This window comes from Protomyctophum parallelum (assembly GCF_964188405.1).
Source record: "Protomyctophum parallelum genome assembly, chromosome: 3".
Lineage (NCBI taxonomy): Eukaryota > Metazoa > Chordata > Actinopteri > Myctophiformes > Myctophidae > Protomyctophum > Protomyctophum parallelum.
In genome coordinates this window covers 34847961-34870744 of record NC_139698.1, presented here as the reverse complement: position 1 = coordinate 34870744, position 22784 = coordinate 34847961, and the positions used below count along the sequence as shown (strand labels likewise).

General features: G+C 41.9%; 1 protein-coding gene across 5 annotated transcripts in view; it reads left to right on the top strand.

The window, feature by feature from the left end:
- Positions 1-22784, top strand: part of LOC310856255 (ankyrin repeat and IBR domain-containing protein 1-like) — a 47179-nt gene that overhangs the window by 18115 nt on the left and 6280 nt on the right. For 4 of the 5 annotated variants that reach the window (XM_083761555.1, XM_083761552.1, XM_083761553.1 and 1 more), the window contains exons 9-18: positions 3811-3977; positions 5485-5573; positions 7785-7915; positions 13305-13439; positions 14666-14752; positions 15084-15150; positions 16557-16702; positions 17652-17830; positions 18108-18159; positions 22331-22433. In XM_083761555.1, coding sequence (XP_083617681.1) covers positions 3811-3977; positions 5485-5573; positions 7785-7915; positions 13305-13439; positions 14666-14752; positions 15084-15150; positions 16557-16702; positions 17652-17830; positions 18108-18159; positions 22331-22433 — 1156 coding nt within the window. The remainder of the gene's footprint in view (positions 1-3810; positions 3978-5484; positions 5574-7784; positions 7916-13304; positions 13440-14665; positions 14753-15083; positions 15151-16556; positions 16703-17651; positions 17831-18107; positions 18160-22330; positions 22434-22784) is intronic. The other variant, XM_083761556.1, reaches the window with a different exon arrangement.

The following is a 22784-nucleotide window of genomic DNA, read 5'->3' as shown; positions in this document are numbered from 1 at the left end:
TGACAGAATTACCGTGTGGGCGTCCCCAGTTGTCCCTCTACTGTACTGTAGTGTCACTGTACTGTATTGTTGCACCCAAAATCATATATACAGTTAATGCGTGTATTAGGCTGCACAACAGTGACACTGTGATGGAAACCAACCAAAAGCTTTTTTCGTGCTCGGAAACAGCCAGGGACACAGCCAGCCAGCCACACACACACAAAGCTAGTAAAGATATAATTTTGGGCCAAATAACAAGACTGGGCGTTGGGGCATCAGCTAGGTCAGGAGGTAACGGGGGGTGCACGGCCAACACAGTTTGGTAATGAATGAATAAAACTAGACTCTACAGTTTTAAGGAAAGATTGAGATGTCAACATGGTACTGTTCGGGTGTCAATCAAATAAACTGCTTGAGTGAGTCGGACTGTCTCGGACATCTCCCGCTGTTATGTTTTATACCATAGGATGGGTTAAGTCATGTGACTTACAGGCAGAGACATCAGTTCCACTGGTCGCTCGTGGAAAAGTTTGCAGACAGAGGACGACAGACAGAACTGTTATCTTTTGACTGAGAAAACATTTAGAGGTTAGGTAGGTCTAACGGCTTGAAATGATTTTATTTTTTTGGAAAACTCATCGGCACGCATTCTCGCTCCAAGGAAAGGAAATACAATAACGTCCCTCGGCCCTCATCGTGGATAATAATCCTTTTATTCCTATTCCTATTATCTTATCAACGTATTAAACATATTCCAAGTTAACTGACGATAGATAGATAGCTGATGCTGAGCCAAACCTATATGATAAATTAAAAGGCTCCAGTTGCTGCCACTCCACCACGGCAGCAGCAACCATTTGGTTTGTGCTCGTTATTGATACATTATTGCTCACATGATTAGACTGAGCCTCACTGATTCTGTGTTTATTATGATAAACCTTTCATTTCATATCACACCATATGCACTCGTAGGCCTAGAACTCAAAAATAAAAAAATATTTTTAAATTTTACCGCGGTAATGAACCCGATACCACGGTATGCGTTACATACCGGTGGTATGGCAATATTACGGTTATTGCACCCAGCCCTACAACTCACAATAGGTCATTGTCTTGAGTGACACACACTTAATACATGGTGCCCTCGTTTTTCTTTGGGGTTGACAGTTTGAACAGCAGCGGTTCTTAACTGACCATGTCTGTGACTGACAGCTTTCAAAGACATGGACTTCACCTCTGGGTTGTCATAGAAACATTTACCTTTCCAGGCTGACGCAGGCATTATCATCATGTACTGTAGCATGTAATTTTTCTTCTCTTGCTGACAAGCGCTTGGCTGGGGCAGCATTTCATCCTGGCTGAAAATGGTAGGTTGTTTTTAATGATGACAATCAGCCTGCCCTGCATTGTCGGGGTTATTGCGCTGACAACACAGCGCAAAGTCACATGTTGATCATCGTGTTTAGGCTTTGGTACCCAGCAAATGGAACCAAGCGGATGCTCACAGTCCACAATGTTAAATCCTCAGTGTTCATTTTGAGAGTGTGCAAATAGAACCAAATGGTGCATTTGGTTAAATTTGTAAACTCAGGCCCCTTTTCCACTGGGATTGGTATTTTCTTCCCGCCTAATTTCGTGTGTTTTGACATCGGCTCCAGTACAGGTCTATAGAGCCGGTCAGACCAGGTCTAATACATTTGAATTCTCCTCGGGTATGTTTCATTTATAATTTTCCTTGGACCCATGCTACCTTCTAGTACTCTCCCTCTCTTTCTCGTGCTGATTGAGGTCTTCCTCTCTCCCTCCTTTCTCTCTGTCTTTGGGCATAACTGCGCTTAAGCTGGTAAGGGGCTGTCAGATATATGCCTGATGATGTGGCTTGAAGCACCCAGTTATCAGCCGGTCTGTGTTGCTAGGCTTATTGTGTTGACTTTTTGAGGAGTCTATATGGGCATATCTGCCTGCCCGCCCACCACAACTTGAACTTAATAGTAGTGTATGTTAATTGGACTAGCCTCATGAGCCTTTTCAAGATGTATCTTACTCTCAAACAACATACAATTGGTAAAATATTAATTTCAACGTTGAATGAACACAAACATTGCCATGCACCACCAGACACTTTAATGAAGGAATTGATCTATGAAAAGTTACTGCCTTACAGGAGTACCTGGCAGTATGCATATCCGGTCTACATGTGTTTTGTGGATTTGGAGAAGGCATATGACCGTGTCCCCCGGGAGGTGCTGTGGGAGTATGGGGTGAGGGGGACCTTGTTGAGGACCATCCGATCTCTGTAGACCCAAAGCGAGAGCTGCGCATTGTCACTTATCCTGTTTGTGATTTCCATGGACAGGATCTCGAGGCGAAGTCGTGGCGGAGAGGGTATATGGCTCTGTGAGCAAGGGATGAGGATCGGCGTCTGAGGCCATGGTTCTCAGCAGGTTGTGCAGTTCAGATAGGGAATGAGGCATTAGCCCAGGTGAAGGAGTTTAAGTATCTCAGGGTCTAGTTCATGAGTGAGGGGAGGACGGAGGAGGAGATCAGCCAGAGAATCGGAGCAGCAGGGGCGGTATTGCAGTCGCTGTATCGCTGTACTGCACACGAAAAAAGAGTTGAGCCAGAAGGCAAAGCTCTCTGTCTACCGAGCAATCTTCGTTCCTACTCTCACCTATGGTCATGAAGTGTGGTCATGACTGAAAGAATAAGGTCGCTAATACAAGCGGCCGAAATGAGTTTTCTTCGATGGGTGAAAAGTTCAGTCACGTGAGAGAGACGCTAGTAGTAGAGTAGAGTCGCTGCTTCTTCGCCTAGAAAGGAGCCAGCTTAGATGCCCTGGTTAGGATGTCTCTCGGGCGTCTCCCTAGGGAGGTCCTCGAGGCACGTCCCACTGGGAGGAGACCCCGGGGCAGACCAAGCCAGGCGAACTCACTGGCCTTGGAACATCTCGGGTTGAAGCTGTTGCCCCCGCGATCCGACTACGGATAAAGATGGATGGATGTCTCAGTCAACTAAATCTAATTTGTATTCCAGATTGATGCAAACCGATCTTAAGTGGCTTACATATAACATAGCCTAAAATATTACAATATCCATTTATTTTTGTTCATTGAACCGTGTCTTATGCACAAAACTTTTCTTATATTCTTAGATCTGTTCATGAGAAAAGAGCCTATGAAAAACCAAACCATGGGATTCATGAAACATGAGGAATCCATCGATGTTCTGCATGCCCCAGGTGTACCACATGAATAAAATGTGTTTTCGATTGGATGCACATGCCTGATCACGTTGATTTGCATAGGTAGACACTAGACACCTGTCGATACCACGAATGGAATGCAGACCTATGGGTTGTGTGCAAATAAGCCAAATGGCAACAAGCTTTTTTTTCCCCTTTTTTCTTTTTAAAGATGTGTGGCATCAAGAATGTGATGAGGTCAGCACATTTGGCCGAATTTAGCCCAAGGAGTGTTTTTTGTGCAAAACTAATGCTTGGAATGGATTCAGAAACATGAAAACCCCCTAGTTTCATATGTCACTCGTGGTAACGATTTAGTTCCCAGATTGGTCAAATACCTGATAAAATGACCTTACTAATGAAATGCAGTGTGAAGACTTTGTTCTACAGTGTTACAATGTTTTCCACCCATTTGTGGAAAATGTAATATTGTAACTTGTACCATAGCAGAAAAACTGATATATAGACAATTGTCTTTCTCTCTCCAAAATTATTAGCAAGTTGTCTCTGAATGTTGCATAATCTGCCATAGCAGGGGAGTGAAAAATGATAGAAAACCTCTAATTGAGAGCCGATTTTGTTGACAGGCATTTGTGGAAAACAACCCAGCCATAAGGTGGTGTCCCCGGGCAGGATGTGAACGAGCTGTGCGTCTGAGCACCTACGGTCCTGGGGCCTCCACCTCTGACCCTCTCAGCTTTCCCCTGCTCAGGGCTCCTGCTGTGGACTGTGGCAAGGGCCACCTCTTCTGCTGGTCAGTTTCCATTATAATTCACTAGGGAGTTGGTATCATTAAAGGTTTGCAAACTGTAATTGCAGAAAAGCTGGCAGAAATTGGAAGCTATTTCTCCTCTAATCTTTGACATGCAATACCAGAGACTGGCAGCTTAATTTTGATTTAATAAACCAGAACGAAACATTAGTAAACCCAAACTAGCCTAATGTTCTCCTCAACTTTTTAAATATTGCCAGACCAACTGAATATCTTATGTTATTGCTTAAAGCAACTCCACAAAAAGCCATACTAATTCTCTGAATGTTTACTAAAAGTCCCTGCAGACATTTACTTTTTCTTTTTTGACTTAAAATGCTGCCTGCTACTAGCCTACATCTTGAGTTCATACTTTTTCGAACCAGCACCGTCACATCACAATCACCTCATGCAACCATCTGTTGCATAAAAGAAAAGTCACACGAAATAAACATACAAATGCACATAAACATCTTGCAAACATGAAATGAATGTTTTTCACCATGTCTGTCTGTTAATAGGCTCTGTTTGGCACATCCCTTTGTAGAAAGATTGGTCATGGGCCATGAAGAATTAATTAGTCTTTCACACCTATTGGCCAAAAGGGGATTGGTGTGGCCTGTTACCAAAAGGTACATGCATTCCAATTTGATACATGCAACACCACAAAAATCAAAGGAATAAAACAAGTATTTTAACGAAAATCTAAATTGGAGTTACTGAAATGTTATGGCTACAATTAAAATTAAATACTCAGAGGCAACTTTCATTCATTTTCTTAATCTTATGTTCTTCAAAAGGTGGGTTATCATTTATTTCATTCATAGCATCATATGCTAGCTGTCGTTTGCTCTTGGTCTTTTCTAAGCTAAATGTTGTAGTTTAGTAAAGGTGGTAGTGGTACTTGGATTCAGAAACCAGGGAAAGGGCTACTGAATACCGAAAAGATTGAGAACCACTTCTCTAACTATCTCTCCCTAGCTTCGTACTTTCATTCCATCACCCCACCTCACCACCTTTAGTATCATCGACATATGCTTCACTGCACTGCAACCTGCTATCTGGTTCTGGCAAGCAGCCATTTGGTTCACTTGTCACTCTCACTCAAGGGTTGTGTTGACATGATGTCCTGAAATTGTGTGTGTGTTGGGGGGTTGAGTATATTCGCTTACAGCATCTTGAGTGCTGTGAAATTAATGCTCACCAGTGACTCAATCTCTGTGTCTAGTCACAGGAACAGGGTGTGAAGTTGGGAACAGTCCATTAGGAATAAACAAAACAATGTATGATGACTATGTTTATGTTATGGTAGTGTCTCTTACCTTTTCCGTCTGTCTTTTGTCTCCCTTACTGCTTACCTGTCTCCCCATCTTTTTTCCAACTGTGCGTACTAGTGTCTTTCTATCTGCGTCTTTGTTTAACTGTCCCATCTGCATTGAGTTCATCTGTCTCTCTACATTCTCATCCATGTATAAGTATATTTCTCTGTATTTGTGTTTCTGTATTTCAGGGAGTGTCATGGTGAGGCTCATGAGCCCTGTGAATGTGATACATGGAAGATGTGGCTACAGAAGGTGTCTGAGATGGAACCTGAAGAATGTGAGTAGCTACTTGACCAGTCTAGACTTGGCCAATGTTTATTACGGTGCATTTTAAGATGTTGGCCTCTACATTGAGGGTGGTAAACTTAAATGTTTATCAGCAGCAGAATCAATTCGTGTTTGCAAGTTTGACCCAGCAGTGGCACTAAGAGTCTAATTAAAAGGGACAACCCGCCACAAGAACACTGGCATTGATTTTATTTTATTCTCTGGCTGTGTGCCCTATCCAGTCTACGCTGTTCTTCAAATAAAAAGGGAATAAGGACATAATAATTCTTTGCCCATTATGGCAGTCGTGGGTAATACATTAGTCAAACTTGCAAAATGTCAGTGAAATATTGCTGACGTTGACATATCAAGAACGCCACACCCATGGCAACGGCTTAGTGTAACAATACTCAGGGTTCTTAATCCTCTGCACTGATGGGATATTTTGTTATTGCCTGCGGGGAACTGTACCGTCTTGAGAAACGACACTGCCAAGTATCATATGATACATTTTTAAATGTTATGTGAGTGTTTACTGTGTTTACTGTGCAGCATTTATTAGGATACCTACCCATATGGCCCTACAATGTTTATAAAGGATAACTTCACCCAGCAGAATAGGCGGTAAGCCCCACCTGCTCGTGCACCTGCCTCGATACCATAACAAACAACCCCTACTATCGGCGATCCTCCATTGAGGATTTTGGCATGCGATTCCTTCACTCCTTGCTGAACGTTAATAACTGATGTTAATAAAGTTACTTTCACGTATAATGAGAAAGAAGTTCATTTGTACAGTTCAAACTCATGACCAAATGCTATTAAAACTCAGCAAGGATATTATAAAAGACATTTCTATTGATGAATTGCGCACTGCACCTTTGCAGAGGTATTACTGGGGTGATTGATTCCCTGTCCTGTGGGACAGTGCGTCCCACTACATCGCCTCAGATTTGGAAATGAAATCTCCACTGTCCCACTACATCGGATTTGGAAATCAAATGGAATATGGACATGGACACAGATTTCATGGGACCAGAGTTTAGCCTTTATTTACTGAGGGCTAATCCGTTTTTGGATTGCTCTATAAATCGGAAAAGCTAGATTTCATCCAGCTAGCTGTTTCCTCATCAAATGGTAAGATTTATTAGACTATTCTGTGTGTGGCGTTCATGTGATCAATATACATGTAGCCTACATTATTATAAATTAATACCATGACACAAATGGAGGCGGATATGTGGCCATGCAGCGACATTATAAAGCATGATAGTCTATTACGTGAAACTTTGGCTAGTCTGTCAACATGCTGAGCAACCTAATTATTCAGCTCTGCAACTGACGGCCTACACAATGAATACAAATACAAACCAGTGGAATTTGCATCATGTCTACATTATGCATAACATAAGCTAAGCAATAAATAGTTGACACATATTTTGTATGTATGCATATGTTGACATCTTTTTGAGGTTTGGGGACTATTAATTTGAATATTAAATGAAGACTAAAGCATTATAAATGCATATACGCATGCCTTGATCACCCACCGAGCTGACGTGGAAATGAGCGGACTGCACAACCAAAGTCACCGCCAAGTTCAAATAGTGAATTCCACACCGAACGTGGGAATGGTCGTAAATGTCTGTTTGATCCAAATACGAGCGTAAACGGCCTTGTGAATCTGGCCCTAGGACTGTCTGTACCCTTGATCTGTCAGTGCTATTGTTTTTAGGAAAGCTTTCTTCAATCTTATCTGACCCAATTCATTCAGTTAGCCAGCCAGTCAGTCATAAGTCGTAATGAAAGATTGAGATGCATCTTCGTCGACATGCCTGGATTTGTGGGCTGTGTATCAAGTGCAATGACTGATGCTGAGCTAAATTGTTTGGCATTCACCCTAATTTGGCCAGTAATTACAAACATATTAAAGTTAAGCTGATTACAATTTGTGGATGATACATTATTAATTTAGCTGAACAGCTCACACAATGACATTATGCAATGTTTAGAAGCCTTAGGACTGTAGGCAATCGCATGGGTGATGAAGATGGCCCCCAAATTGCCAGTTTGCCCTTGGGAAGCGTTATAAAATCTTAAAAGCAAATACACATTAGTCAGCCAGGACAACTTCCCACTCTGTGCAATAGTCTGTTTATGGTACAGCCATTCTCATCATGCTTTTATTTGTTCCATTTCCCTCCCCCTGCTTCTCTTAAAGTGGCTGGAGTGAGTGAAGCTTATGAGGACGCAGCCAACAGCCTGTGGTTGCTCTCCAACGCCAAGCCTTGTGCCAACTGCAAGTCCCCAATACAGAAGAATGAAGGCTGTAACCACATGCAGTGTGCTAAGGTAAAGGAGGCTGGGATGTTATTATACACACACACACACACACACACACACACACACACACACACACACACTCACCGATCACCGATCTTACAAATTGACAGATGTCTCCTAGTCTTGTTATGGATTTCTGGAACTGTTAGAAATACACTTTCAGATCTTAGAATCAGATGATTTATCTATCATCAGAATACAGTAGCTTACATATAGATGTCTGTATAATTGGGGTGGTTTTATCGGTTCATGGTACAAAAGTGTGTGTAGATTCAATCAATTGTAGTTTGGATTGATATAGTTTCTCTTTCAGGGAGATTTGATGAATGATAGACTGACAACACATAAATCCATTCGAATTTATAGGGCGCAATGCTCAACACATCACGTTAAACACATCACTCACGTTCCACATGTTTACAGAACATCATAGTGCATCGCTGGGGGTGCTTACATAATTAGTTATGATTCTTTGTGTGGACAGCCCTTTACTCTGATAGGCTGTTACATTTGCCAGGGTAGATTAGAAAGCTATAATAGTACCTAACAGGGCTTTGATATTGGAACTTGTCACCTTTTTCACCCTCATGTGTTTGCACATCTGAGCTTTGTTCAAAACTAAACTCCGGGTTTTTCTCCTTTGACTTTGATGGGACAACCACACTTGTCTTAAACCCTATACTTAGTTGACTAGATTCCCAAAGGCTCTATATTCAAGTCAACTCGGGAGTCGTCGATTCTGATTTGGTAAACTCTTAGTATTCAGTTAGCCTATCAGACAGTTGACGGTTGAAAGCTGACACCTAGGACTGAAATGAATGGACATTACCCTGCCCCAACTATGCTTTTTATTACTTAATTAATATATTTTTTTTCTGTTCTTTTTTCACCTAAACCTCATCATTGATGTTCAATTGTTTAGTCTTGCAATGCCATTGGTCATGATATTTGCATATAAATACCCCCCCACAGAGGCACAAATTTACACAACTGTTTTTTTCTTTTTACATTTCCTCTGATAAGTCCTAGTAGTAGTAAGGTTGAAATCTCTTTTTTGCACGTAGAAATGAATCCGGGTGTTACAGGGTTCTCGTAACTTTGGGGGTTTTGGGGTATGTTAAGGTTTTAAATGTTTGGTATTGATCAAATGTTGATGAATTTTCATGTCTGTGATTGTAATTGGCTAGCCTGGCTGGATACTTATCCCATAGCCTGGAATGGACCTTGTGATTATAAATTAATAACAATGTCATTGTTGTTGATGCTGGGTTTGAAAAATACTCAAGAATGGAGATCATTGGCCTGCTGTCACAAGAAATGTAACGATAAACAACAGTAATATCCCAAATTAGCTGTGGAGTTACACAGGTGAAGTGAATGCCTGACTCCTGGCAGAAATGATGATTCACCCAACATAAAGGCTTTACTAAAACATTGTTAGCACTACTTGTGTTATATTGTTGTGTGTTTTCTGTGGAACAGAGTATGAAGGTGAGACAATAAAGACTATTATTATTATAAACACAGCATTAGAAGTTTAAACCATTTAAAATCTTTAACAAACTGGCTATAACATTGTATGTTGGGAAACAATAAATCATTCAATATTTCAGACAGTGTCTGCCAGTCGGTCAGCAGACTCTGTCAGATTGACTGAGATTGATGAGAAGGAGGGAGTCTGTCAGAAATATAGGATGATGGAAAGATAGAAAGATATGAGGAAGAACGACATTCAGAAGGGCAATGGCAAAGAGAGGGAGAGACTGCCAGCGTATTGATGTCTGTGCTCCTCCATCGCTGGAGGGCAGGCGTGTAATACAGCACAGTGTAGTTGAGCTGCTGGGCTGCTCATCTATGTCCCTATGACGGCCTCACTGCTGTCCTAGTTCAAGCTAAAGAGACTGACCAGAGATTAGCTTGGGAGGAATAGAGCAACGTTTCACAAGTTGAGAGGCCATACAGGGCCCAGCCTCTTGACCTGTTATTACCTGGTAAGAAATGGCTTTCCCCTAGTTGCTTAGAAACACTCGCCTTGCTGTTGCCATGGGATGTCTCTCTTTCTCTTTGCTGCCATTACCCTCCCTCTGGTGTGGCCCACTATACAGTATCTCTCTCTCTCTCTCTCTCTCTCTCTCTCTCTCAATATCTCTCTCTCAATATCTCTCTCTCTCTGTCTCTCTCTCTCTGTCTCTCTCTCTCTCTCTCTCTCTCTCTCTCTCTTCCCCCCCCCCCCCCCCCCGTACTCCCGTTCTGTCCCTCCCGCCCTCCAGCTGTACCATATTGATTTTCTGAAGTGTCATGTAAGCACAGCGTCTCCAGGACAGTGGCGGTCTTGGCCGTTAGGGCTTTTGTGTTTATGTACTCTGTCTACCTTGTCATCCACAGAGATGTGTTTTGTGTCTCAGGGAGAGTTCATATCACTCACGGATTGGAGTGGTTGGTTGTAGTGTTTTGTTTTTCTACAATGGCCTGTGGGAATGGGATTTGGTGATTTTAGCTGAGTCTGAGGAGCCTTCTTGTGGCAATGTGTAGTGAGTAGACATTAGCCTGTGGCTGTGACCTCTTAAATTTAACCTGAGGCTGACTCTATAAATGCCTTCTACATCAGTATAGTTCTCAAATGTTTTTTGTGCCAACGATCCCATGGCTGCGGACCCCCAGAAGAGAAACATTTTTGCTAAAAAAGAATCTAAATTATTCAAGAATTTTCAAAAATAGCAGATGTACAATATCTGCTATTTGTGAGAATCACTGTTCTAAACCACTGTTCTTACTTGTCACACACCTTTCTTCAATCATAATGGGTGTAATACATTTCCTAAACTTTAGACGAATAAACCTAACCAAAGTGAGTATAGGGAGATTAGGGCATAATAGGTGAACATTTACATTGAACATTTTAGAAATGTATTATTATGTTTGTTTTTTTGAGAAACTGTCGTTTATAATCTAAAGACGGAACAGCTGAAACAGCTTGACACTGCGATAGTGCATTATGTGGAACAGTTTCATGGTCCATGACGCTGATGGTACGAGAATGCTACAGCATGTACTGTATGTGCTGTCACAACAATTGAGATTTGCACATACATACCTAGGTGAAAGTATGCTGACGTCCGCTATTGCATTGTTTTAGTCCACACAGATCCCAATGTAGTCCGGTCCGTGTATTCTACATCTGGACTATGAATTGTCCTTCATGTCTTAGCCTTTGTTACTTTGCCAATGGAGTTGGACTGCATTTATGTCTTCTGTCTGTCAGCAGGATATCCAATATGTCCAATACTACATGGAAGTATTGATGTCTTTGCAGTTTGCACAAATTGGCCAAAGGGAGGTTTGGTGGTAGGCATGGCTTCTCACAAAAACAAATAACTTATGAATACATTCATGTAACACCATGAAACTTTGTGTGCCTATCATCAGTATAAATAAGAAGTTACCGGTGCAGTGCGTCGCGCATCAATCGCACCAAAACAGATGACATGAAAAAATAATCATGTTTAGTGTCAGCGCAAGCGTGACAAAATACAGCTCATTTTGACTGACGCTGCTGATAAACACACCTACAAGGCTACGATAAAGATATCAAGGATTCGACAGTGATATGACACTGCTCTGCTATGCAACACAGATGTAGCACCGACGTAGAACGCCACATTATGCTCAAAGCTGGTTATAAAGATACCAAGGATTTGGCTGTGATGTGACTGACGAATTCTTGGATTGTGACAGATTTTACGTTTCTCTGCTTTAAATCCTCGTGGTGGTGCAAGGTTATAGACTCAACGTTGCCTGTGCTCATTTGTACAAATCCATGAACTTGGAATTCCTGGCCGCCTTCTCACAGTCTGGTGGTACATGTCCCGGTCTGCGTACCGGTGGTTGGATAAGTGGGGACTGGGAAGTCAATGGAGAGTATTGCAACTCTAGATTCATCCCATTATCCCTAAATGCATATTCTAATACAAACGTATTAATACTTCCTAAGGATAATATGAGCAATATTTAGATACTTTTTATTTTTTGTTATTTAAATAGCCGATCTACTAGCTCACAACGTGTTGCGGAGGCGACACGTTGTGAGCTTGCAGATCAGCTATTAATTAACATACGACACGTCGTACGGCGAAGCATACGTCAGCCTTCCCTTTTGTTTTTAGCTGAGGCGATGTACACAGTCAACACAGAGTCAACAGTCAGACACACATGGCTCCTCGGTGCAAAATAAATAATGTACACTACCCTACTTTACGATAAAAGCTGGATGACTGAAATTCTTTGTCCCTGTATAAAAGGTGCAGTTTTTATCGGCCAGATTGGGATGCTCACGACATATTTTGCACCACATCTCGCTGCGCTCAGCATTAGTTTGGAGCCAGCCGACATCATCCAACCACTTTTCCGCTAGCCTGACCTAAGCAGAGACATTTCTGGTCTAGAGGGGCGGGTCGCGCCTCAGAAATGCGCGCACCCTGATTGGATCTCATCGATCTGTCCGTCACCCCCGGCCCCTCCTCTCCCCCCTAGTGCAGCGCTACGTCACATCATTTAGAGCGACGCCCACCCGGAAGGGTTGACTCCCACTTTTAGACTGGTTCAGCCCACGGCTTTTTCCAGGCTTTCATCTTTCGCGCAGACGAAATGAAAGCCTGGGTATCGAGGCTACTTTTCCGCAAACACACGTTTTCTGTGCGATTCAGGTGGTGGTTCCGTTTGGCGTCTCTTTGGAGGTGGTGGTGCTGGAACACCAAAATAGTTACTTAATGGCGCTTGCTTCTTGGACATTTTGACGAGAGTTTGGCTGTAATACTGTAAGAATAATGTGTCTCCGTATTAAACTCCTGTCCTCCTCATCCCAGTAGCAAGCAGCATGCAATGCATGGATTTGGAATCCTCCCTCGTTTGAGTAAGGACGCGCTGTGATTGGCCACAATGGCCAGTGCGCTCTCGCAAGACGTGCTGTGATTGGCCAGTAGCCACTTTGAGTGGCAGTCGGTGGGAAATGCTCTCGCCACAGAATTTACTAGTGGGTATTCTGGCTATAATTATCATTCTAGGCGGCCCCAGCTGTTGGTTCGCAGAAGCGCTTCCCGGCGCTTGATTGACAGCGCATTTTGAATTTTGACGACGCATGCGCACTGGCGCACCGCTTATGTGCAGCCCTGTATGTATATATGTATTACAATGTGCTCCCCTGTTGTCTCTGTGACAGTAATAATACATGTTAACTTTGTTCCTTATTGGATATTCAAATCTTATGGCTGCACCCATGTTGAGTTTTCATTAGGCTGCCTGGCCATCTCTACTAAGTTGGATATATGGGGTGTTTTCAGTTCCACTGCTGACCAATGCCATCTCATTCAGACGTGCTGTGTAATATCCCTGTTCCTCGTAGTGCAAGTATGACTTCTGCTGGATTTGTCTGGAGGAGTGGAAGAAGCACAGTTCCTCGACAGGAGGCTACTACCGCTGCACCCGCTATGAAGTCATCCAGCAAGTGGAAGAGCAGTCCAAAGAGATGACTGTGGAGGTAAGCGCACACGCACACACACACACACACACACACACACACACACACACACATTCTATAGAAATGATAGTTTTTGTGGTACAACGTTATTAAGTTAAGAGTAGAACAGTATAATGAGACTGAATGTTATATATTTTATATAATAATGTATACTAGGATTGCTGCAACTATCGATTCTCTTCTTTGTTGATTGTTCTGTTGATCACTTTTTAGATTATTTGAATAATTAAGAAGCATGTTTTTACCACGTTGAAGTATTTTCTTTTAATATAATGTTACTTAAAGGGAATGAAACCCTTGGCCAGTTTTATAATTTATTTTGCTGTAGAGGTTAAAAACTACAGAAGAGTAAAACATGGCAGGCTGACATTTAGTACACTGATGTAAGCAACACAGCTACAGCTAATGCATACATTCAATAATGGGTGTGTTAGATATTGGTGTGCCAACATGCAAGCATCGACAATATTGCCTGTTTGCACATTGGCACACCTAAATCTAACACACATTCATTTTATTAACTGCTGCTTACATGATTAAATGATGCTTACATCTCGGTGCACTAAATGTTAGCTGGCCATGATTTGACCCATCTTGTAGTTTTCAACGTTTACAGGCAGCACACCTAAACCTAAACCTAACCTTAACCCTCTCCCAACCCTTAACGCACCCCTCGCCAACCTTAATCCGGTCGTTTTAACGCACCCCTCACCAACCTTAATCCGGTCATCTTAACGCACCTCTCATCAACCTTATGTCTAACCAAGACTAGTCTAAACTAAGTATGCACCCCAGTCAGCCTATACTATGATTTCATTCACCTAACGTACACAGGGTGGTGTGGTGTAATCACTGTTCACCACAGAGCCACCGAGCCATCCATAATCCGTTCGTTCCACATACTGTGTGTTGAATGTGAACAGAAGTTCAGCATGCCTCTGAATTATAAGTGGCGATTTTACCTGTGGCAGCCCAGTGTATTTCTTTGTCCGCTCTCAACCAAAAGTACCTACCTGCCCTTTTCTCTGTGGGGTGTTATTATTTTTCGTGCAAGCTCCATCATTCATAGTTTTCAGGAAAGGCGGTTGGACAGAGGGAGAAAAGCACAGAAAAGAAACAGGTCAAAAGACAAATCAAAGATATGTAGGTTAGATCCATTAGTAAACATGTCATAGATACTGTATGTACACTTATGGACTCGCCTGGTTGTCCTGTTTCTGTCGCAGGCGGATAAGAAGCACAAGAGCTTTCAGGAGCTCGACCGATTTATGCACTACTACACCCGCTTCAAGAACCATGAGCACAGCTATCAGGTAAACGGGGACCACGATGACTGCTTTAAATAGTCTACTAACAAGGAGGCTCTGCTGCTTATTACGGGAACACATTACAACCTGGACATTGTGTTCCTGCTTCAGCTTGTGCCTTCATGTTGGTGCCGTGTGATTATGGCTTAAATAGTAATCCTGGAAAGTTTGCTTGATATTTAAAAAAAGATTATACATCACAATCACTGATATTGATGGTTCCACTGAAGATAGTTTAAGAATTATTTTAGACATAAGATGGCAATGCACTCTAGGATATAATCTCTTTCTTTCATGAACAATACAAATAAAACATCAATTGTCATCCTCGTACCAGCTGGAACAGCGCCTATTGAGAACAGCCAAAGAGAAGATGGAACAGCTGAGCCGGGCCCTGAGTCGAAGTGAGTGTCAATCTTTGTGTTCATAACAGAGCCAGCCACCCAACAACCCCTTAAAACTGTCCATATTGTAACATGTTTGTTACCAGGCTTTGCACTGATGGAGTTCAATAATACATTAAAGATGGAGTGCCACCATTTTTTTCCACCCTAAAACATGATCAACAGGTATTATTACAATATAAGGGGGAAGAACTTTTTCCAAAAAGTGTACAGTATTTGTTAAAATCATGCTTTTATGTGGACATGCCCACCAGTTCATTAAGTTTGCCTGGTGGGTGGTGATGGGTGGTGATCCACCTGAACTGAAGCCACACCCACAGCTGTAGTTGTATGATAAAGGGGGAGGGGGTAGGGGAGGGGCTGATAGTGTGGTGTCACTATATTACTGTTTACTTCATTGGCCCGTTTGACTGTCAAGGGTTCAGCCTCCAGGAAGAAACCCTAAATACAAAGTCAATACACAATTGCACATAAAAACAACTCCAGTCTGTCTAATTAAGTACTGTCACCTCATAGACACATGAAAAAACTGGAAAAATACAAAAATTGTGGCACTCCATCTTTAAAGACATTCTGATATTTCTGATTATATCTCCTTAAAACTGGAAAATCACACTAGCTAACACTAGTGGTAAATATCTTAACCCATTTAGACCGGGAACCCCTATTCGTTGTTATACCTTTCAATCCGGATACTCCTTTTTGAAACATTAGCTGTTGCTTATATAGCAACACATTTATTTTTGAAATCTTTACTTTAAATCTGGCAGGATTTTCAACTCCCTCAGGTCGTCGGTGACTCGCTCACCAAATTTGAAGTCGGTGTTTCTCGAGATCCATGAACAGATGGACATACAGAGATTATTTGCATAATTATTTTAAGATGTAACTATATGTATTTGCATTCCCATATTGAAAATGTATAGAGAAGATATTTGCATGACCTGATGATCCAATCAAAGAGTCAACGTGTGTGTGTGTGTGTGTATATATATATATATATATATATATATATATATATATATATATATATATATATATATAAATACCTGGGTATTTACTATGAAACTCATAGTATAGCACTGGCCAGATCAGTCACTAGATGATCTTCCCTTAGGCTAGACTTTTGTGATATAATCTAAAAGAACAGGATGCATGATGAATTTAACACTGTAGACCCTTTCTTTGATATACTAAGTGATGTTTCACCATGCAGCTGCCTGCTCATCCCTTTACACTGATCTATTAAGATGTGAAACCTCTGGAGGTTGGCACAGGGCTTTATTTTAATCACGTATGTGGGGGTGGAGGACAGTGGAATAGGCTTTAATGTGTGTAATTCAACAGATCTGTTTCTTTCTGTTAACCTCCTCATTCCTCTGCATTTCCTCTCTTTTCTTTGTCAGGGGAAGGAGGCCCACCTGACACTACATTCATCGAAGATGCTGTCCTAGAGTTGCTGAAGACTCGTCGCATCCTCAAGTGCTCTTATCCTTATGGGTTCTTTCTGGAACCTAAAAGCACAAAGAAAGAGATCTACGAGCTTATGCAGGTGCTGGACCTGCTCCCAGATACAAAGATGTAAAGAATTCACAGCAGGCAGTCCTGTATGAATCTTTAGATAAGGGACCAAAGTATTGTCCTTGCCAATTTTCCCATTGTGACCCAAATATATGCCAGCTAAAGAAATGCCAGCTTTTAATGAAATATATTGGATTTTTATAGCAGCCAGCATTAACACTTAATTTATGCTGCTGCTGTCTTATGTGTTATGTAGATGCGTTTGGTTTAGAAATTAATAAAGTCAAGGGTTTGTAATTATAGAATTTACTGCCTAACTGAGAAACTCTGAATTACCTTTTTGGACAAGATAATTTCAATATTAACTACCAGTAAGACGCGACCTCGCCCTTCATCCGCCTGGGTGACAGCAGACTGCTGGGCGAGCGCTGGCGCTTTGGAATGGGGGGTCAGATCAACATATCCGCCTGGGTGACAGCAGACTGCTGGGCGAGCGCTGGTGCTTTTGCATGGGGGGTAAGATCTTAATTTTCGGGCCTGTTGCGCCGGCTGCCGAGCAAGGCTGCACTATTAACTTTGGGGCAAGCCCATCTAGAGTTTGAATGGACAGGTATCGGTCAAAAGGGAGACATCCAAGAGGAAGAATGGATGGGGAAGGATCAATATGGAGATCTAAGGGTTTGAGGTCAGATGTAGAGTTGCTGGCCAATATTGATGACATCAGGGCTCTCCATATATGGGCTTAATATTGATGACATCAGGGATCTCGTGATGTCATGTGCTCCATCCCTGATGATGTCACTTGATGTCATGTGCTCCATCCCTGATGTCACGTTGTCCATCCCTGATGATGTCACATGCTCTCTGACCCCAACCAACACACACACGATTCCATAGTTAACATCAACCACTCATCACTTAATTAATTCATCAGCAAACCAGTTATCCAGACATTTAATTTGACTGTTTTTTGTCAATAGACGGACTTGGAGATGGTGACTGAGGACCTTGCACAGAAGGTAAATCGGCCATACCTACGCACACCGCGCCATAAGATAATCCGTGCAGCATGTTTAGTTCAGCAGAAGAGACAGGAGTTCCTGGCTTCAGTTGCCAGAGGGGTTGCACCCAATGACTCTCCAGAAGCCCCCAGACGCAGGTTCGTGACACTGCTGTTGGTTCTGTACAGGTTCCTGCATAGAGCCTATCCACACTTTTCCTGGGCTGTGTGTGCTCCAGTTCCTGTTGATTTCATTGGATATCATTGGTCATCTGACCAGTTTCATTGGCTTTCATTGGATCAAATCGACAGGAACTGGAGCACACACAGCCCAGGAAAAGTGTGGATAGACATTTGGGAGTGGAAAGTAATCGTGTCACATTGTTTCAATTTGTTTGCACATTCATAATGTTGTCTCTATTCTCTTAACTTTCAGTTTCGCTGGCGGAACATGGGACTGGGAATATTTAGGCTTTGCGTCACCTGAGGTACTGATCTTAATATGCATCTTTATACTGTATATACTGTCCTGTGCTGTCACTGCTGTGTTGTGCTTTTCTGACTGCTTATTTTTCAGCCAAGCAAATTGCTTCACTGGGGGGGAGAAAGGAAAGAATATATATATATCTCTGAAGGCACACACTACAAAGAGGGGGCTTATCTTCAAAAGACCAATATATCAGATTAGTGTGGGTAGCGTTAGCCCACTCCCCCTCTTTTCCTCACATGATTTAAATAAGAAAGCCTGTCATTATTCCATTTCAGTAAACAACTTAATCTGAAAATGCTTCCGTCTGTGGGGAGGTTCATGGAAAATGGTACCATCATCCCAACATTAAACTGTCCTAACAATAACTCTCATAGAGTTTCTGTCTCGCTAAAGTGGTTAAAACGAACACCAGACTAATGATAATCAAAGCTTGATGACTCTGGCTCAGAGACACTCTACAGATGGCCCTCTCCATGGGTCCTACAATGCCTGTGGATCACTTCATCAGATCTCAATGGCTATGTTTAGAATTGGAATGGGAATGTGTGTTTCCATACACGTTGGTAAGTATATCCTGTCAACTGAACTCATAAATTACTTTGGAACTGGCCAACATTCGATTACATTGTATGATAACTTAATAATTCTATTGCATGGGGCGGCAGTGGCTCAGGAGGTAGAGTGGCTGTCTTGGAATCCGAACGTTCTATTTTTGATTCCTGGCTAAGTGTCCTTGAGCAAGACACTGAACCTGTAACTGCTCCCGATGAGCAGCTTGGTGTAGAGGGCAGCACGGGTCCATAAAATTGGACCACGGATCCGAGAAACATTCTAATTGGCCACACCCGCCCGGAAACAGCCCAGAAGGTTTTGGATCCGGTCCGAACCGGAGCCGAGAAGGATTTGACTGTTTGGAACCGGTCCGACCAAAACGCAGCCGATCCGATATATATCCGGACCCATAGTGTGTTCTCTGCAATATTATATGCTTCAACATGACCTGAGACTGCTCTCTATGAGTGACACGCTGCACTGTCCCCAGGGTTGCAAACTTCAATAGGCTAATATTAGTGCATTTTAGCGCACCAACATTCTTACCAGAGCTGTTGACAATCACAACAAAACTGTCACACCTTTTTTTTTTTTGAAGTTGAAGGGTTTAATATATAAAGCTCGGATCGTCACGGGTAATTTCGGGTAACTGCATTTCAGACGATCTGACCCAGACCCGCGGCAATTTGGAATGGATCCGACCCTGTCCGAGGGACAAGTCAATATTTTGGGCCCGAACCGGCTCGGTTCTCGGTTCGGTTCTCGGGTATTTGGTTCCGGATGGACCCGTGCTGCCCTCTAGCTTGGTGCCTTGCATGGTTTCCTCCACCATTGGTGTGAGAATGGGTGAATGTGAAGTACATTGTAAAGCCAGTTAAAACGGGTGCTATGACAACGCATATAACGGGTATTTCATACTAGGGTGGGGTATGCATTCCCGATTGTCATTGTTCCCAACTTGCATCGTTCCCAAGTAGACCGGTGCCTGACAGGCACAGGTCTAGTTTGCATTTATGTCAGAACTACCATTATATCCACAAGGGGGCACTCGCATACAATTGTCAAGAACAAGCTTACAAAAATGTATCATGTCTTGACATGAAATAACAAGTAGAACCACCCCACATGAAATAACAAGTAGAACCACCCCAGATTGTGTAAAGGGCTGTCCACACCAAGCATAACTATAAATATATTGTTTAATCATTCTAACTCAAGTGGATGGCAGAGTCCACACCATCACCGACACAACGGCAGTGATGAACGATATTGATATGGTTATAGCGCTTAGTTTTGACTACATATAATGGCTCACTGCTATTGTTTATAGTTGCCCACCTGTCCAAAGTCAGCTAAACTCTGCAGTAGTTTATTTGTCCACCAAAATCCTTCATGCTGTTTTGTTTGTCTGGCGTTAAGTCCTATTTAATGTACATTCACCCCGGACATAATCACGTTGCTCGATTCGTGGGGATTTTGGGTGGGTTTCGATCTTGTTATGAATGTGGAATAGAATGTGTTTTGGCTTCTGCCCATGCACTCAATGTAGGATACACAGCTGTGTATCAACGACGGTCAGCATTAAACTGCCTTGGTTGAATTGTCATTATAAATTATTGGTAGTCATACCACATTATATATACAGTATTTTTACACCTGCGCATTTTCTCCCAAAATTCGACGATTATTCAAGGTTCAACTATGGGTACTTAACCATCTCATCTTTCTGATGATCATCCATATCCCACTGTAACATCTTCAATAGTAGTAGTTGAGCAGAAGTTGCCAACAAGTACATTAGCATGAAACTATGAAAGGGTCCACTATTACAAACTACTTCACTGCCTTAATAAGTTAATACCATTTATGTATGCCCTGTACTATGATATGAAATTATTTTCACAGCTTGGCAGCAAATAGTTGTATTTTCCACATTGTTTATTAAAATGCAAGGTTTTCATGAATGCTTTATAAATTAGCATTATATTATGCACAGATAGGTTGCGGTTTAAATGGGTTGTGATTTTGTACAACACTGGTCTATTCGACAGCACATACAGTATGATGTGTACACTGTACAGTCAGTGTCAACCAGACTACACAATGTTGCACGACCTGTCTCTCTCATTGACCTGCTCTATGTGCTTACGAATGTACCCTAGCTATTGATTGTGTGACAAATATACAAATTAGAGGTAAAGGTAATGAATATGGCGTCTACCACTTAAAATGCAAAAGACAAAGCAGAGGATGCCTTTAAAAGATTTGGGACTATGCATATAGAAGGTTTTTAAAACAAATGGTGTCTAAACAAACATTAAATTCTCTTTATTGTTAATGGGATTTAATAATTGTTAAGGACCGTTCTTCTTGGCAGCTCAGCCAGGTTGGATGGGGAGTGTCAGTGAACAGCTATTTTCAAGTCTCCAGAGATTGTTGTGAAACCTGTGAGAGAGAGAGCACAATACCATTTCTGCAGCATTGAAAATGCTTTCAGAGCATGATAGCCTCGATCCTTCTGAAATGGAAGAAATTCGGAACTACTGACAATCGTCTTCCTAGTTCCAAACTCCCAGACAAACTGAGTAACCAGAGATGACGGTTACCTGTCAGACGGGTAACTAAGAACCCGCTGGTCTATAAATGGTGTTCTTTTGTGGAAATGTGAACTTTGCAAGAGAACCGTCAGTGCAGCACTCCACCAATCAAGCCTCTATGGTAGAGTGTTCAATTCGTCACTAAAAAGTCACATGGGTTAGCCAGCTGTTCTGAAATTTTGAGAAAATAACTTGCAAAGTAAACTTATTTGATTTACTTCCCCTTTTATGGTGGTTTGACTTTTGTTGTACACATTTGAACCCCAATCTTCACCTTGTCCAATGATTTACTTTAACACACACCGCCTCGCTGTGTGTGTGTGTGTGTGTGTGTGTGTTTTGGCCTGGTCTGAAGATGAAAGGAGCTCTTGTCTAAAGCAATTGATATTTTGAAAGAACATATGACTTGCACCGGAGTTTAGCCTAAATTACAGCTCTAGAAGTACTACCCCTTGCATTAAATATGTATTTTGTGTGAGTCCAACATGAATAATGCAGCGAGGAAAAAAATACAGTTTGAGATTGTCCCTGATGGTGGTCTTTGTAACATTCACATGCACCTTGATTTGTATGTTAACTTTTTTGTGCAACCAGTGAAACAAGTTAGTTACTGTTAACAATAACTTTTGTGGCAAGTGTGATTCAGATGAGTTAACTGCTTGATCAAGTATATAGTTTCCTGCTCTCCATGGATTCAGGCTTCTTACCTTCCCTTTGTCCTCTTCTGGTGACCTTTCATAATCTAACTCAAAAGCTTTTTGTGGACAAATGTCCATCTTTGCTGGACTAAACAATTTGTTGCATGATGTGTAAGATCGATAACGACCGAATGTTAAGTAATTAGAACACCTGGAGTGGAGTGATACAGAAAGGCAAAAGTCTCTGTGCTATTAGGAATGTCATGTATCCAATCAAATTACTTGGTTGGAACTATGGGATGAAAACGATTACAAAAAAGTGCTAGTTTATGTTTTCCATTTTATTGGTGATTTTTGATCATTTGACCAATTTCTTTTGTAGGAGTATGCAGAGTTCCAGTACCGCCGGAGACACAGGCAGAGGAGACGAGGCGACATGTCTAGTCTGCGTAGCAATACTCCTGACCCCGATGACGAGACTCTAGGTACTGCTGTAGGATTGTGTTTGTCAGTGGTTTGCAACCTTTTCTGGATCAGGGCCCACTTGAAAATCTCAAAAGTGTTCACTCAATCAATTACATTTTGGCTTGGATCAGTGGTGGTAGTGGTTTTTAAATATTAATGTTTTATTATTAAAATATTTTCTTTCTTTGCCAGTTATTTGTGGACCCACTTGCAATATATCCCCATGGCCCACTAGTAAGCCCTGTTCCACAGGTTGAGAACCACTGGTGTATGCTCTTTCAAGAAAATTATATTATTTAGGAATTGGGGTACATATTATTTTATGTTGATGTTCTCCTTACAGGGAGTGTTTTTTTTTTTTTACTGAAGGC